Source organism: Varanus komodoensis, unplaced genomic scaffold (genome assembly GCF_004798865.1).
Source record: "Varanus komodoensis strain SLA01 unplaced genomic scaffold, ASM479886v1 scaffold82, whole genome shotgun sequence".
Classification (NCBI taxonomy): Eukaryota; Metazoa; Chordata; class Lepidosauria; order Squamata; family Varanidae; genus Varanus; species Varanus komodoensis.
This window is the reverse complement of record NW_025336508.1, coordinates 1,972,256-1,987,790: the sequence shown is the minus strand read 5'-3', so window position 1 is coordinate 1,987,790 and position 15,535 is coordinate 1,972,256. Positions and strand designations below refer to the sequence as shown.

The 15,535-nt window shown below is 52.1% G+C and overlaps 2 protein-coding genes across 2 annotated transcripts in view; both read right to left on the bottom strand.

The window, feature by feature from the left end:
- CUNH2orf72 (chromosome unknown C2orf72 homolog) overlaps positions 1–76 on the bottom strand; it is a 5,941-nt gene extending 5,865 nt beyond the window's left edge. Inside the window, exon 1 of the mRNA XM_044456218.1 lies at positions 11–76. Coding sequence (XP_044312153.1) covers positions 11–76 — 66 coding nt within the window. The remainder of the gene's footprint in view (positions 1–10) is intronic.
- Positions 77–9,579: 9,503 nt separating this feature from the next.
- Positions 9,580–15,361, bottom strand: RPL35A (ribosomal protein L35a). The gene is made up of 5 exons (XM_044456231.1): positions 15,304–15,361; positions 12,540–12,582; positions 12,068–12,220; positions 10,278–10,422; positions 9,580–9,646 (listed from the first exon to the last, which is right to left on the bottom strand). Exons 2-5 carry the CDS (start codon positions 12,548–12,550, stop codon positions 9,623–9,625), a joined length of 333 nt encoding a protein of 110 aa, XP_044312166.1. The 5' UTR covers positions 12,551–12,582; positions 15,304–15,361; the 3' UTR covers positions 9,580–9,622.
- Positions 15,362–15,535: the final 174 nt, after the last annotated feature.

Genomic DNA, 15,535 nt, shown 5'->3' with positions numbered 1-15,535 from the left:
CCAGCAGCACGCGCTGCCGCCCGCCCGCGCGCTCCACCAGCGCCTGGAAGTCGCGCAGCGCCGCCGCCGCCGCCATCGCGCCGCGCACTGCCCGCGCGCCCTCCTGCCGCCGGCTTTTCTAGCGGGCGGGCGCCGCCCCCGCGGGAGGAAGGCCTCCTGCAGCCGGGCCGCGGGCGAGGGACGCCCGGGCAAAGGCCGCTTCCGTGCCGCGCCGCCTGCGGGCCGGGCACCGCCGAGCCTTCGGGGCCCGACCGCCCGCCCGTGCGCGCCTCCCGGCTGCTCGCTTCCTGCGACGCGGCGCCCTTCCCCGCCGGCCCGCGACAGCCGTTCGGGGGCGCTTTGGCAGTTCGGAACGGGAGGAAAGCTGCAGGACAGTGCCCGGCTCGCCCGGAGTCGGGAGACGGGGCCGCTGCGCTGGATCCCCCAGGCCTGCGCCTCTGCAGCCGCGGTCCCGTGGGCTTGCTCGGGAATGCTTTGCGAGGAAAGCGCGAAGGGTATTTCTGGGAGCGATGAAAGCTGCGATCCGAATCACCACGTTTGGGAGCCCCACTGGGACGGCCGAGGAAAACGAGATGCACCTTGGGCTGCGAAACACACCTGGAGGGCTACTGCTTCCTTCCGAGCCCTGATATTGTGCGCCTGTGCCATGCATTGGCCCAGCCATCTTGTGGCGGCACCTGATGGGACTCTGACTTCCCCAGGGAGGAGACAGGCAGGCTGTGGCCCTTAAAGGGTCAGATAAGGGACTTGCTGGGGAACCACGAGCCGAGCCGCCTGGTGAGACTAAAAGGAGTGGGTGGGGTGGGAAGAATGACTATGCCCTCTTCGGGTCCCTGGAAAAGTAATAGGACTGGAAGCAGTAAACTCCATCCACTTCTATGGGACTCCTCCCAATTAGTTTTCTCAAGAGTGCCCCATAACTCATGTCTGCATTCACACAACCATGCTGCCATAGAGGAAGCCATGGACTGCCTCTGGTATCTTTCGTCATTTAGAAACCCATCCTTTAGCAAGGGGAACCTCCACTGCAAGACAGAAGATACCCTATTTATTAGCTTTACATTCCATCTGTTTTTAAGTACTCAAAGCAGCTTACATAATTCTCCTGCTGCTCTTAATTTTACCCCCCCCCCAAGAACCCTGTGAGGCAGGTTGGCTAAGAGCCTGTGGCTGGCCCAGAGTCACCCAGCTGGCTCCACGGGTGAGCAGGGTCCAGCACCCAGGCCGCCTGACTCCCGCGCTCACTCTTGATGTAACGTGGTCCAACTGGCCTTCCACCAACATGGCCAGCAGCGGTTCTTCTCTGAAACAGCCTTTTCCTTGGGTGTCTAACCTGCCCCTCACAGCCCTCTGAGTCACAGGCATATTCTGGCTCTGACCGCAGCTGTTCCGTGTTAGTTTCACGGAAAAAAAACGAACTGAGGGGCCAACCCTGCAAACGCAACTGCTCCATCCCGGACCTCCTCTCTAAGGTTGCTTTCTGACTTTGGCACATTCTCGTCTGGCACATTCGTTAGGAGCCAACCCTGGAAGCTCTGCCCTGAGCATTCAGTGCCCCCCCCCCCCCCGTGGTGTGGGATTACAGTCCGCATCATCATCTGAAGGGCCTGAATCCGGTGGGGCCTGAGGACTAGGGGTTTAAATGGGCTCGATCACAAGGACATAATTTCGGGTGAAAGAAGAACATACAGGAGGCTGCAATGTTGCAGAGGGCCCCAGTGTTCAGTTTATGCCTGGGGCGATGTAATGATTTGGGCCTGTCCTGCTGTCCTGAGCTGAAACTGATTTACCCAAGTACAGAGCACCTTTTAAATAATCTCCATTCCATTTCCATTTTACAAATGCCTCGGCTGCATTTGCTCAGCTGTGCCCTGCCTTGTCTGAACGTCGTGCCACTAGCAAGGAGAGACACACCTAAATGCTGCAGCCAAACTCTGCAGCAAAAGCTAAATTTGCATCTTGCTTTGCGCGGCTCGTTCTGCAGTCGTCACAGTTCTGCATAATATAGTCGGATCGCCACAAGGCAGTCCCCGAGCATGGAGCACCAGCGGCCCCACTGGTGTTGAGATTCAAGTGTTACCCAAAGGCCTGTCCCTGTGCTCCTATGGCAGCCTTCCCCAGTGTGGCACCTTCCACATGACAGGACATGACATGACACGAGGCTGACATGTTTCAGACGACAGGTCCCACCCCTGCCTCCCAGCCAACCTGCCCTGATCATGAGTCCTGGAAGTTATGGTCTGAAACCCCCAGGCTGGCAAAAGCTGCCCTACGGGCTAAAACTTGCTGTTAATGCAGAGCTGAGATTCCCAGCTGAATTCGTGACATTTCCAAATCAGTCCTGGGAAAGTGGCTTGTGTCCAAACCCTGCCTGGAGCCACACAGATTGGAGCCAGGCCCTTTGGTCGGTGCACATTTTCCTGCTGGCAGCAGAGGCTGAAAGGACAGGACAGGACAGGACAGGACAGGAAAGAAAGGAGGGGTGCTTAAAGGACTGTGGGAAGATGATTCTTCACCATGGAAAGTCGGGACGTGCCTGGCAGCAGACCTGGTGGATGGTCTCGCTCGCTCCCCCAGCATTTAACTGCAGGTTGGCTCCGCAGCACTGGCAGGGCTCTGGAAACCTGAGCATCCCACCAACTGTGTTTACCTTTCTTTAGTCATTAACAGAGTCAAGGGCTGTTTCTAAGGTTTACTTTTCCTGCTCCCTGATGAAGAGATAGGCAGGGCTTGTTTGCAGCCCCAGTGAGTTTGTTAAGCGGGAGGACGGCACGCAAGGCTTAAGGGAGGACGAGCTGATGCGGATGTTCGTGTGATGTGGGGCTCGGCCTGCCCATGGAGGCAAAGCGCCCCCGTGGAGGCTCTCCGCACACGGTGTGCTCTGGGCCTTGGTGCGCTTCTTGTGGCAAAGCGCAAACCTGGACTGCAGGTACTTCTCGCGTTCTGCCTCTCGCCTGCTCATAGTGCAAGGCCTGTTGGATCCACCATGGTGCACCTGGCACCACCAGGGAGCACAGATGCTGCAGCCGCACAACCAAGCAGATGGTGTGGTTCTTTCCCGCACAAGTTGCACTCTTGGATGGAGAACGCTCGCTCTTGCTTGGCGGAACATTTCAGGGCGGCAGAAGAGGGCAGCACTGTGGCACCCCTGGCTGGGCTTCCTCCAGGTCGCCCTGCGTCCTGCCGCAAGCAATTTGGCCAGATGGTGGAGAGGGCAGACGAGAGGGACGGGCTGGCGACTTTGATTTCCGGCCGCTGGGGAAAGTGGGCAGGAAGGCCGGGTTGTGAGCAGGACCGGGCTGGCCAGTGCTCAGCCCAGCTGTTTCAGATAACCTGCACACAGTTCAGAGCCCCCCCGAGCTGAAAGCATGAGCAGGATGAACACAGAGCAGTGGCTGCAGAGGAGACCCTAACGGACGCTCTGTCGTCACGCAGGCAACCTGCAGGATGAATCCCGAGAGGCCTGACGGCACAGGATGCCTCCTGCACGAGGGGAAGCGTGTGCCACTAGCCGGGGAACATGCCTGGACGGGGGCTGCACGCACAGGCCGCTTGTGGTTTTGCTGCGGGCCGCTGAGCGAAGAGGATGCTTGGCCGGGCCCAGCAGGCTTCTTGCGAGGTTCCCAAGTGTCGCCGCACCTCGCCATCCGGGGGTCTCCGACAAAGCAAGGATTGCGCTCGCTCGCTCTCTCTCGCTCTCCCCTAGCATCTCAGGGTGGTTCACAACTGTTTACACCAGTTAATATGTTCTTTGCAAAAGCATCTCTACAAAAGCACCGGTAGAGATGAATCAGCCGTCAAGTGCAGCCAGCATTCTTGCAAGGGAAACTTTGTGTGTGTGTGGGGGGGGGGGGGCAGGCAGGCATGCCGTGGGACAGGTTTTAACATTTCTGCGCTAGGAACGCCGCTCTTGCAGTCCCCACAGCGGCTTAGGGAAAGGGCCAGCCCTGGGCCCAGGCAGGTCCACTATCGCAACCACAACGGTGTTGTCCTAACCTCTCGGCTCGTGTCCTGCTGCGCTGGAGGCCAGTGTTTACCAGGGCAAGAGGGCAAGGCCGGCTCACTGCTTCCTACCAAGCCTGGGCGCACAGAGTGAGTCTTTGCACCCTGATGAGGCCCCGGGCTCCTCCCGGTCCCCAAGGCCACCTGTGAGCAGCATGGCTACACCTGGGTGCACTGAAGTGCCTACGCAACCCCGAAATTTACCCCCCCCCCCAGCGCTCACCAGCAGCAGCCCTTTCAAGCAGATCGTGCAGAGGACGGCGGGAGGGGCAAGCGAAGCAGGCCGTTCCGCCAGCCCTGCTGAAAGGCCTCTCACACACACCTTTTTCTCTGAGTATTGCGTCTTGCATCTGCAGGCAGGGGCTGAGATGTTCACTGTTTGGTTTTACTCAGGTCAGGTCCCCTCAATGCACTTGGAGCTGCCTCTGAGGAGTGCTCAAGCAGGGCCACTCGGTGAGAGCCTGGGGCACAGGCCATAGTCTGAGATTCTCCAGACTGACCATCTTGGAAGAGTTCTGAAGGATCGTCACCAGTTTCCAGTTGGCTTCCAGTTGGCTTCCAGGCTAATGCAAAGTGCTGGTACTGACTCACAAACCGCAAACAGCTTGGGACCAGTAGTTCCAGTAAAAGCCAGCCTGGGACATTCAGATTTCCAGCAGAGGCAGCACTCTGGAAGCTCCTACCGGTGGAGATAAGGTGGCTGCCACCAGAGAGGGGAGCGTTTCGGGTTGTCCTGCTGCCACGGAGGGAATGCAGCCCACCCATCTATTCACCAGAGCTTTTACTGTCTTTGGTTCTATGCCTCCCCGTCCTTCCCCATCTTCTCTCCATGGACACACGAAGCAGCTCACAAGAGTAAAGTCAACAGGATGCTAAGACATAAAGAAGCCTTTAGCATAAAAGCAAACTGTTTAAGCCAAACTGAAAACAGTCGGTTTAAAAATTAGGCCTAGTTAATGTTAAAACAAATGCCGGAATGAGTATTAACAGGGCATAAATGTTGGACCTCCTTATCCATTGGTTCATGCTTCCACTGTCACATTACTGCTGGGTTTTGTTGTCTTGATTAATTGCATGAATTAATGGTGCTTTAGGGGCAATGTATAAGGCACAAAATGATGCTTATGGTGCAGGGAACCTGTCTGTCCATCCAGTGCCTTTTTTACTGAATGCTGTGTTGGTGCCTGCTGGTTCCACTCAGGAAAGGCAGGCGGGAAAAAGGGCCAGTCGACACGCAGATAAGCAGAGGAACCCAGTGCATCCGAAGTGCCGAGCGACAACAATAGGTTACTGGCACCCGGGCTGGTGAAACGCAGGGCCGAGAAGCACCTCACCTAACAGGTGCGGGAACTGCAGCTCTGTGCGCTGTGCATGCAGAAGGCCTCAGGCGGAAGGTGCCACATCACCAGGTGGAAAATGCTTGAGTAACAGGTGGTGGGAAGCACCTTGGGGAGCTTGGCTGGTCAGGGCAACAGCAGGGGGTTGGACTCGACGGCCTTCATAGCTCCTTCCAACTCTAGTAGTCTATAGTTTTATGGGAATACTGGATCGAGTCACTAGCTGACTTGGTATAAACCCATCTGATATGCAATTTTGAGAGGCGCATAATCTGGGAAAGGCAACAGGGGCGCCAGAAGCCACCTGGACCAGATGCCAAAGTCGGTCTCTCTGCAGCAGGGACCCAGGCAGCGAGCAAGAGCTCCCGAGAGGATGCCGGGCCGGCAGAGCAAAGGAAGGCCTTGTCAGCCGACCTTCCCTGCTGCAAAGAGGACTGCTGAGTTTGCCAGCTGCCCCGCCCAGGACACAATCGCTCAGGCAGGAGCTAAGCAGCTGATCTCAATAAGGACTAGCCAGAAGGGAGGCAGCCAGCTGAGGCTGTCTCTAGGGGAGATAAACAGGCCCTGTATCAGCCGTGCAGGGTGGGGCCACACCCGTTCGGCAGGCCCGGTTGCCACCACCCCCGGCAGAAAGCGAAGTTTAGGCAGGATAAGTCCTGGAGGAGGAGACGCCTGCCTTAATCACAGCGCTGCACTTCTACCAATGCTAACATAGATTCCATCGGTTCATCTAAAGCAAACAATCCACGGCGTGCCAAACAAGCAAAGCAGAGGGCAAAATGAGGTTACGGAACTCTTCCTCAACCTGGCACCCTGCAGAAACATTGGACTCCAGGTCCCATCATTCTCTCATCACGAGGCCCTTAAGCTAAGTGGGAGGCTCGCAGAAAAGAGAGGGCAAGAAAATCGCTTGTCAGCGGCAGCGGGGGGGGAGGCGAAGCAGACTCGGCATCTGCCCGTGCACTCCCAGCATGCTGGGTGCAGCCAACTTCAGGGGGCTTTTCTGTTGGGCGTTCGTAGCTCAGATGGGATCCAGCGGGACTCCAGACCGCACTGCAGGTCAACCAGCCTCTGCAGAAGAATTGGCTGACCAGGAAGCATCGGTCGCAGAGGAAACGGATGCTCAGAAGTAGGAAAAGGGGGCCTGGCTGGATTCTCCCCACTGGATGACCAGAGCACGGCTGCACAAAGCGACAGGCTTCCAACTCGCTCACAGTAATGCACACATGTAAAAACGGGGGCAGGGCAGGAAGCTACAATTTGCAGGCAAGTAACTCCACTGCAAATTTTTAAATTCACTTTCCGTGCGAATTTCACCAAAACAAAGAAAATGCATATTTTTTCTTTTACAACATTATTTCTCACAGTAACTGAACCACTTTCAATTGGTGTAAACAGAACGTGGACAAGAGTGTGTAACACAGTTATCTGTAGAAACGATGAAGCATAAGCTTCTGAAGAGAGACTCCATCTATCCACCAGCAGGGGGTGCTCAAGGCCACGGAAAGCGTGTGTGGTCAGGTCCTCAATACACCAGGTTACAGGAGTTGTGGGTTTCGATTTCCTCTCTCTCTCTCTCTCTCTCTCTCTCTCTCATTCCTAAACAAGTCAGAGATGGCACCTTCTGTGCAAATGATGAACCGACTGGATTGATGCTGACATTAAAATACAAACGACCATGCTGGCAATCAGGCTGAGTCACCACAAAATTTGTCCATCCAGATCAGGTGGGATGCAATAAAATGAGGCCGACTCTTGGTTCTGAATCTGACGGCATTAAAGACGGAAGAGATGCAGGTGCCATTATCTGTTGGGATGAGACCTCAAGGGACACCAACTTCTGTGGTGCAGTGACTGAGTGCAGGACGGGGAACTGGTTCGTAGCCACCGCTTTGCCATGAAGCCACTGGGTGACTTTGGGCCAGTTACTGACTCTAACCAAGCTCACAGGGTTAAGGACAAAATGGAGGCTTCCTTGCAGGAGAAAAGGGGAATACAAATACATTGCTGGGGTATTTAAAACGGATTTAATACTTTGAAGCATTTATCTGGCATTCCTTTATTTATACTTGGCAGTTATTTTCATTAATGTTTTGTAAATGTTATGTGATTCTATTTCACCACAAAAGTCCTTGAAGAGGATCCGACGTTTGCTCAGATAGTTCTGGCTTCCCTGGTCTTTCCTTATACCACTGGGCCTTTTCATTGACTTGCACTTGTCAGGAGTTGGGTTGGAAGCAGCCAAGGCAACCCTTGGGGCCCAGCTCCCTGCTGTTGCAGGACATCAATTGAAAGATGGCCCAGCTTTTTAAAAACGTCAGTCCTGTGATCTCCATTTCTGGTTCTCTTCCCAGATGGACTGCATTGGGCTCGTCATATTGAAATAGATAATATGCCCCATTCCAGTTCTGGTGGCTACAGAGCTGTGGCATATAATTTAACATAGAAACAGAGCGAGTCAGAAGGGGCCTCAACATGCGGTTTGAAATATTTCACATACCAATTAATTTCATTACCATGTAGAGTTATGGGAAAATCCATATTTAAAGACTGGCAAGAATGTTTGGTGGTTGTGGATAGATTAGCTGAATTTTATTTTAGATCAGCTTTTTTCGTCCCGATTCCCCTTGCAATTCAGATAAAATCTTGGAAGTTCCTTAATATTTAAGGATACACAACCTATTGAATTACCTACCCATCTCTTGGAATTTAACATAAAGTTAAATGGATTTTCCTTGCTATTTTGACAGCTAAAAGAGTAACATTACAACACTGGAAGGATACATGAACACCTGTGTAACAGGTAGCTTTTGGGTATAATCCAGAAATGTATATTTGGGCAGACTTTGTTATAGTTCATGAATATTTTCAATGTTTAGTTGCGAAGTTTCATGTCCGACCCATCGCAACCCCATGGGCAACACTCCTCCAGGCCTTCCTGTCCTCCACCAGCCCCCGGAGTCCACCCAAGCTCCGCCGACTGCCTCAGTGACCCCATCCAGCCACCCCATTCTCTGCCGTTGTTCCCAGCATTATATTTTCAATAGCAGTAGCATATTGTTATACGCTGGCACATGAGGAATAGTGTTAAAGATTTCTTTTTCCCTGTTACCAGTCTTTTTGTAATGCATACATAAACAAAGCCAATCAAATCCACTTCGATTCCAGGTTGTAGCACAAGGCGACAGGTTGAAATTGCCAGCTTTACTCCCTGGCATCTCCAACAGCACTAGGCAAATCACGTGCCCAAGAGGCACCGGCCTGCAAGGAAAACAGTGCAGAGTGGACAGACCGGGGAGCACATGCTGCGCGAAGCACCTTTGACGCTCCCAGTGGCGCTGCAAAAGATCCGAGCCATGCGCTCTTCCACCCAGGCACTAAGGCTTCCTTTGGAGGAGGAAAGTGGTTGACGTGCTTAGCAGGGTGATGTCTGGGATAAGGAACAGCAGCAGTTAGTTATCCTGAAGGGAAAGGGGGAGCTGGTGATCCAGTAATTGACAGGGCTAAGGGAACACTGGTGGCTCTCGATCCAGGTAGAAGAGGGGCAACTTATTTATGTAAGCCGCCCTGAGGCATACAAATACCCTAAACAAACAAACAAACAAACTGTGGGGTCACATCCTTCACAAATCCAAAGATAAAGCACAGTTCTGAACATACTCGATTTCATACAGTGTTATGCTCCAATGTAACCCACACATTTGGGGAAAAGGTCCCACTTAGTCCAAGTATGTGGACTAGCGGAGGGGAAGAAATCCTCGTGTCACTTTCCACTGCGGCCAGGCAAGGAATTCAACGGTACAGCAAGGGTGGGCAACTTGTACCCGGATATTCTGAACCAGGACCCATCACCCTTGCCTATACCTGGCTGGGCAGCTGCGAGCTGTAGGTCAAAACATCTGGAGGGCCACAGGTTTCCCACCTGTACTGTCAGGCCACACCACTGTGAAAGGGGAGATGCCAGGGTACCAAGATCCACCCTTGGGGTGTCCAGCTGACATGAAACAGATTTGCCTGAGATCAGGTTTTACGATTCTGTCTTCCAGCGGAATCCTGTGGGAGTGCAGGTGTCTTAACGGGAATGAGTGCAAGAGAATGCAAGCGCTGGAGAGGACCGTGAACATGGGTCACTGCTTTGTTTCATTGCCTTTGCGGACATCAAGTTATGCTCTACTGGCCATTTACCATCTTATATCTGAAGCAAAGGGACAGGTAACAAAAGGCAAGACAAGACCAAATGTACAAAAATGGAATAGACTCTGAATTTTATTTTCCATCCAAATCTAGATTCGAGATGGATACAGCATCTGTAGAAAAACCAAGAAAAGAAAAGTCAGACATTTGTCGGGGAAATCGCTGGAACACCAAACGCATCATGGCCCCAAGAGCTCACTGCCCACTCACTGGGAGGAGCAGGACTTTGGCCATGCTAGATTCAACCCCAGGGGAGAAGGCCTACTTTCAACATATTTTACTGCTAGGCCTGCATCACACACAGGGATCTCCCAGTAGGGTCAAAACTGCCCTGCCGACAAGCTTTCCATCAGCTCTGAACACGAAAGAAAGATGCTCCCAGCACAGGGCCCTAACCTCCTCCTCTGGCCAGGAGTGCTGAACTGCTGCCTCTCAGCACTAGGCCCAAGAATTCACTGGATGATGTTCTCAAAGAATAAAAGGTCTCAGCACTGCCCGGGGACCAGATTAACTTATGCCCTACCGAGAAGTCTTGGGGGTTACAGGCTCCAGCTATCAGCAGAGTCCAATCCCATCCGCTTCCCCCTTCTTTCCATCTAGCTTTACAACCACCAGCAGAGGCAGGATAGACTGACTACTTGCTGAGGACAACAGAGTGACTTCACCAACTCCTAAATCAACTATTTCTCCACAGCAGCGCATGGCGTGTTCCGCATCATCCATTCATCAGGGGCTACTGCTCACCACTCGGATCCTGTGTCCAATGGCCTTGGCGGGGAGGTTGGAGCGGAACTTTGCTCGCACCATGCCACTGTTCCCGTGGGCGCGGGTCACCTTCCCCCAGATCACTCTGGTTCTGTTGGGCTTGCCACCTGGAGTCACGGTGTTGCTGACAAAGAGAAACATGCAGGCTATTAATCTCCTTGGGCCAAGTGTCCCTTGAACTTGTGGGCCGTCTTCACCAAAATGTGGCCACAAAATGGAAGTGTGCTTTGGGCTGACTCATTTTCCACTAATATGACAATCAATAATAAGTGACAAACTGTGACGAATATGCACATCCTCTGAAAACTCAAATTGTTCAGTTTTATTCTGACAGCACAGTCTATTTGGTGATTTTAACCCCAAAGCAGAACCACCACAAGGCAGAAAAGAAACATATTTTTTTATAGGAGCTCAGTAAATCCAAGCTTTTTTTACTTGGTTGGTCCCAGACAAACAGGGAGAACAAGGAAGGATAGATCTTTCTGTGAAATTTCCATTTCTGCTCATGCCTTCAGCAGACACAATTCGGTCCCCTTTTCAACCAACGTTCCTGCAGTTACATAGGATTCAATGCACAACCCACCATCTGCATTAGCCGTGATGTGGCTTTAACTACACCTGAAGGGAAATGCATCTAGCCAGCTAACAATTCTGTTACAGGGAACCCCAGCCTAGAATCTTTAAGCTACTCCAAGTTGAAGCTACAAACCAAAGACCTCAAAGAGGGCATCTATTTTCCTTTGCTGACTTGGCCTTGGCAGTTGTGTGTGTGTGTGTGTGTGTGTGTGTGTGTGTGTGTGTGTGTGTGTTCATTTTCAGGTATCAGAGGCCAACACAACATCCAGGAGAGCCAGGGTGGTGTAGTGGTTAAGGGCATGGGACTGGGACTCAGACGACCTGGGTTCTAGTCCCCACTCAGCCATGGAGCCAACTGGGTGACTTTGGGCCAGTCACAGCCTCTCAGCCCAACCTACCTCACAGGGTTGTTGTTGTGGGGATAAGATGGGAGGAGGAGAATGATGTATGCTGCCTTGAGCCCTTTGTAGGAAAAAGGCAGGATATAAATTGAAAAATAAATAAAAAAATTAAACCCTTGCAGTGGCATGGAAATAACGGCAAAATAATTATTAGGATTAAAAAATGTTTATTTTACTCTTTGTATGCAAGCATCCTGCAGTTTAGTCTCACAACAACATCACTGTACGCTACCACCAGGTCAGGCAATTTGCCCCGATCCTTATTGTGTACTTCAATGCACTCTTCAGGAGAAAACTTTTTCCACATTACTTGCAAGCTGATTCTTTTAACTGAAAATGTCAGCAGCTAAATCTGGGACCTTCAGCATAGGGCTCCTAACCTTATAAACCTTAAGTTGAAAGACAGTGACTTTCCCAAGTCCCCTCAGGAAGGGCCGGGGCAAAGCAGGCATCTGGACCCCCGTTTCTAATGCTCCCCATTGTCCCATGACCTCTTTTGACCTATCCATTCACAGAATGACATCCAAGCCCATTACTGCTCCAAGCATGTACAATACAAAGCCCCTCACGCTAAATTTGTTTCCCCTCACTTACCCTCTGTCCCAACTTATCAAGTCTTAACCGAGACAAACACAGGTTTAATCACTAGTTATGTTCTAGTTCATGCATTTTGTGAGACAAAGCAAAACCTGCCCTCAAAGTTGCAACACTGCGCAACATCAACACGATCGTGAGGCCACACAAAAAAGATCAGGCGTGACCCAGTAATCCTCTTTAGGCCTGAGCACTCACTTTTTCGCTTTGTACACATAGGCACATTTCTTGCCTAAGTAGAATTCTGTTTCGTTGCGTGAATAAACACCTTCAATCTTCAGAAGAGCTGTGTGCTCCCTTTGATTTCGGAGCCCTCGCTTGTAGCCAGCAAAAGTGGCTTTGGACCATAACCTAAGGAACAAAATGCACAAGAATTAAGTCCCAGCCATTCTACCACACTGTATTATCACATAGACTGCAAAGCAGGTCAAGTCTGCATCAACAGAAAGCCTCCCACAGCTCAAATACACAAGATCTTTAGCTATTCTGACAGTGCCATGGTATTTACTGCAAAGCAACCCTTTTGTAGCTTTTATGTACCCTGGCACTAGCCTGTATATACACAACACAGTGAAGGCTTGTAGAATAAAGGAAAGCGTACGACAGACACATGCGAGAGGAGACAGGTTGTAAGGGGAAGGTAAAAATTTCCAGAAATGCCGTTTCCTACCTGCCAGTCATGGTGCTGCTGTGAAGTCCTGTCTCTAGCAGGCCTAAGGAAGGAAAGAAACACCAAGTGCAATCATTTGGGAAATGCAGACCTCAGTATGAGTCCACGGAAGGTGGCTAATGTGGAATGGGCAATTCCAATCTTCCTGTGCTTTTCTTCTAGTACCAGCGAGAGAAAAGAATGAACGGGTAAAGCACGAACTTTCCACCAAGGCTAGCAGCTACATTCAAGCTAACAGAGATTTTAGGCTCACTGCCCCACAGCCTACTTTCTTCTCTACACTTCATCATCAAACCCCTTGTCCTCCACTGAAACAAGCCCACTGAAAACCTACCAGCAGGCATGGCGTGCTTTTTTTGCTCTTGCAACTCTTTCAGCACTTGCTCAGTCAAAAATGCCAAAATGTGGGCAGCACTAAAAACAGTGAGACAGCATAAATGAAAGCTGCGGATAATGCAGGAGTTTGAAACACCTGTCATATTCTGCATCAAGAGGCAATAACTACAAACCAAGCATCTTTCACAAGTGCTATAATCCCCTCTTTATGTAGACCAACATCTAATATTATATAGCTACTTAGGATTCTTGTAACTGAATAATTGAGAACTCTACTTAATCCTGTCTGTCTGAGGTAGCGTGACACAGTAGTGTTAGAACTAGGCTTGAGAAATGCCAGTTCAGAGCAATATACTCTAACACCGAGGTGCTCACTAAACAGTATTCAGAGAACACACATATTATCTTGCTGGAAGCTCACACAGATATAGGAAAGTCCTCAATGAAGATATAATCAACTGGAGGATGACAAGGAGAGTGGCAGGGGGCTGAGCTCACATGCTTACCCTCTCCTCCCCCTATCTGTGTCCATTAGATGTTGGACCAAAACTTGTAAATTGCCTCAAGCTGTTGTGAGAATAAAAGAAGGTAAGTCCATTTACCCCACTCTGAGCTCCATGGAAGACAGGCACAATGCAGATGTGACCCATTAGTAAAGTGTGTTCACAGCAGTCAATGTGCACTCCTAAGGGTAACCCTGCAAGGTATGGCAGCATCAGCCCCAAACCGCCACAGGGGAATGGGGCCAAAAGAACAGTGGCTTGACTGAGGTAAGATTTCCTAGCCACTACGGCCGCCTGCACTTCTCTGCATGGTTATTAGAATTGCCATATCAGAAGACATGAGGGCATCTAGCCCAGTATCCGTTTCCAGTGCTGTCAACCAGGTATCCCTGTGAGGCCCATCAAGCAGCAGCTGTTCAGGTACACTGCCTCTGAACCTCAAGGCTGGCTCTGTTCAGCTACCATCACAGGGAGTTATCACCAATGGCCATACTCCCACCCCCGAGTTTGCCTCATCCTTTTTTCAATAGCCATGCAGGTTAGTGGCCATTACCCCATCCTGCTGCAGTGAATTCCACTAATTAACCACATGTTGCAACAAATTCCAGAAGGATAGCCCTCTTACTCTGTGGGGGAAAACACAAGTCTTGTGGCATGTAAAGGCTAAATAAGTTATTGTGAAAAGGCTATTTTGTGAGCCAGATCCTGCTTTGTGAGAGACATCTATGGCATGTATTCATACGATCTCCCCTCTCTGGTGCCCGATATATGACTGTCTCTCCCCAGACACCAGGATGGGGAAGGCTGCACTTTAACATACCGCTGCTCCTTTCTGTCTGTATTGAAAACCTGCACAATTGCCTGCCTCTGACTTGCAGCAGTTCATCAGTCTCAGGGAAGGGAAGACTTTCCCAGGCAAGAATTCTCCACTGGAGAAATCAGAAGAACCTTCTGAAAGCAAAGCATCTCTCTACCACAGAGCTATGGCTGATTAATCTTTAAAACTCCCATCAGCTATAAACATCATACTAACCAAGAACCATGGCAACAAGGTCAGACTCTAGTCCCCTGTAAGGGGGACATCTGTAGGGGGATCAACCCCTACAAAGGCCCCCGCTTCACAAAACTAGGCAAGGACAGATATTTGGAAAAGTTCTCCGGAAGGCAGATCCACCAATGGGCGCCATCACCACTCAAAGGGGGCCTCCCTGCCCAGAAGCAGCAACCTGCTTGGGGGCTCCCTGTGGGAACCTGAATGGGGAAAAGGCCCACCAGCCTAGTCCTGTGCACAAAGACTTCCTACGGACCGAGTCCAGTTGAGCCAGTTCCTTTTACAGTACCTTTAAGGACAAGCGGCCACCTCTGCACCATCAGCCCAAACGGGACTGGACAAACTCCTCGAAGAGAAAGCTCTCCATGGCTGCTGAGCCTCAGGCTACCACCAGTATCAGCAGCAGCAGGTCTGGGCACGCCGTCTGACGGGGAACGCGGGTGGGAGGCGGCCGCAGTCGCGCCCTGCTCGTGGGTTTCCCACTGGAGACTGGCTGGCCACTGCCTGACCAGAAGCCCCGGCTGGATGGGCCCTCAAGTGACCCACCAGCGCTCTTCTCATGCTCCAACTCCTCGCTGCCGGCGCCCGTCGGCCAAAGCTCCCCCACCTGCAGGCGCCGAGGGGGAGGGGGAGGCGGGGAGCGAAGGCGCCCCTCCCCGCCACCCAGTCCCAGAGAAGGCCTCTGCGGCATCAGCTCTGGCTCGGGGCCCCGGTGGCATCCAGCCCGCATCCGAGCCATCCCGCCGTCCCCCGCCGCCGCGCCCGGCCACACGTGCTACGCGACCCTCGCTGGGCCCTCCCGTCCGCCTCTGAGGCCGCTTCACCCCGGAACCTCAGCACCCACGAGGCCTATGCAGCCCTCAGCTCCTCTCACCTCAGCAACACCGGCCCAAGATGGCGGCGAGAAAGAGCGAACGCGGCCGCGGTGCCAGCTGGGATAGGAAAATGCAAGGCCCACCGCACTGCCCGGTGAGGCGTCCAACGCATTCGCCTGCCGAAAATTCCCTGCCGAGACCGATCCTGTGGTCGTTCGCTTAATTTTAAACGCGGCTTTTTTTCTATCCCAGCACTCCCCCGGCACTTTTCACCCCAGTTGTGATAAGCCG

What these genes read in the sequence shown, in the direction of transcription:
- RPL35A (XM_044456231.1), bottom strand. An exon ending in TATGTGTACAAAGCGAAAAA is followed by an intron (nt 10,423 to 12,067) that starts GTGAGTGCTCAG and finishes TCTCTTTGTCAG; the next exon opens with CAACACCGTGACTCCAGGTG. An exon ending in TTGGACACAGGATCCGAGTG is followed by an intron (nt 9,647 to 10,277) that starts GTGAGCAGTAGC and finishes GTTTTTCTACAG; the next exon opens with ATGCTGTATCCATCTCGAAT.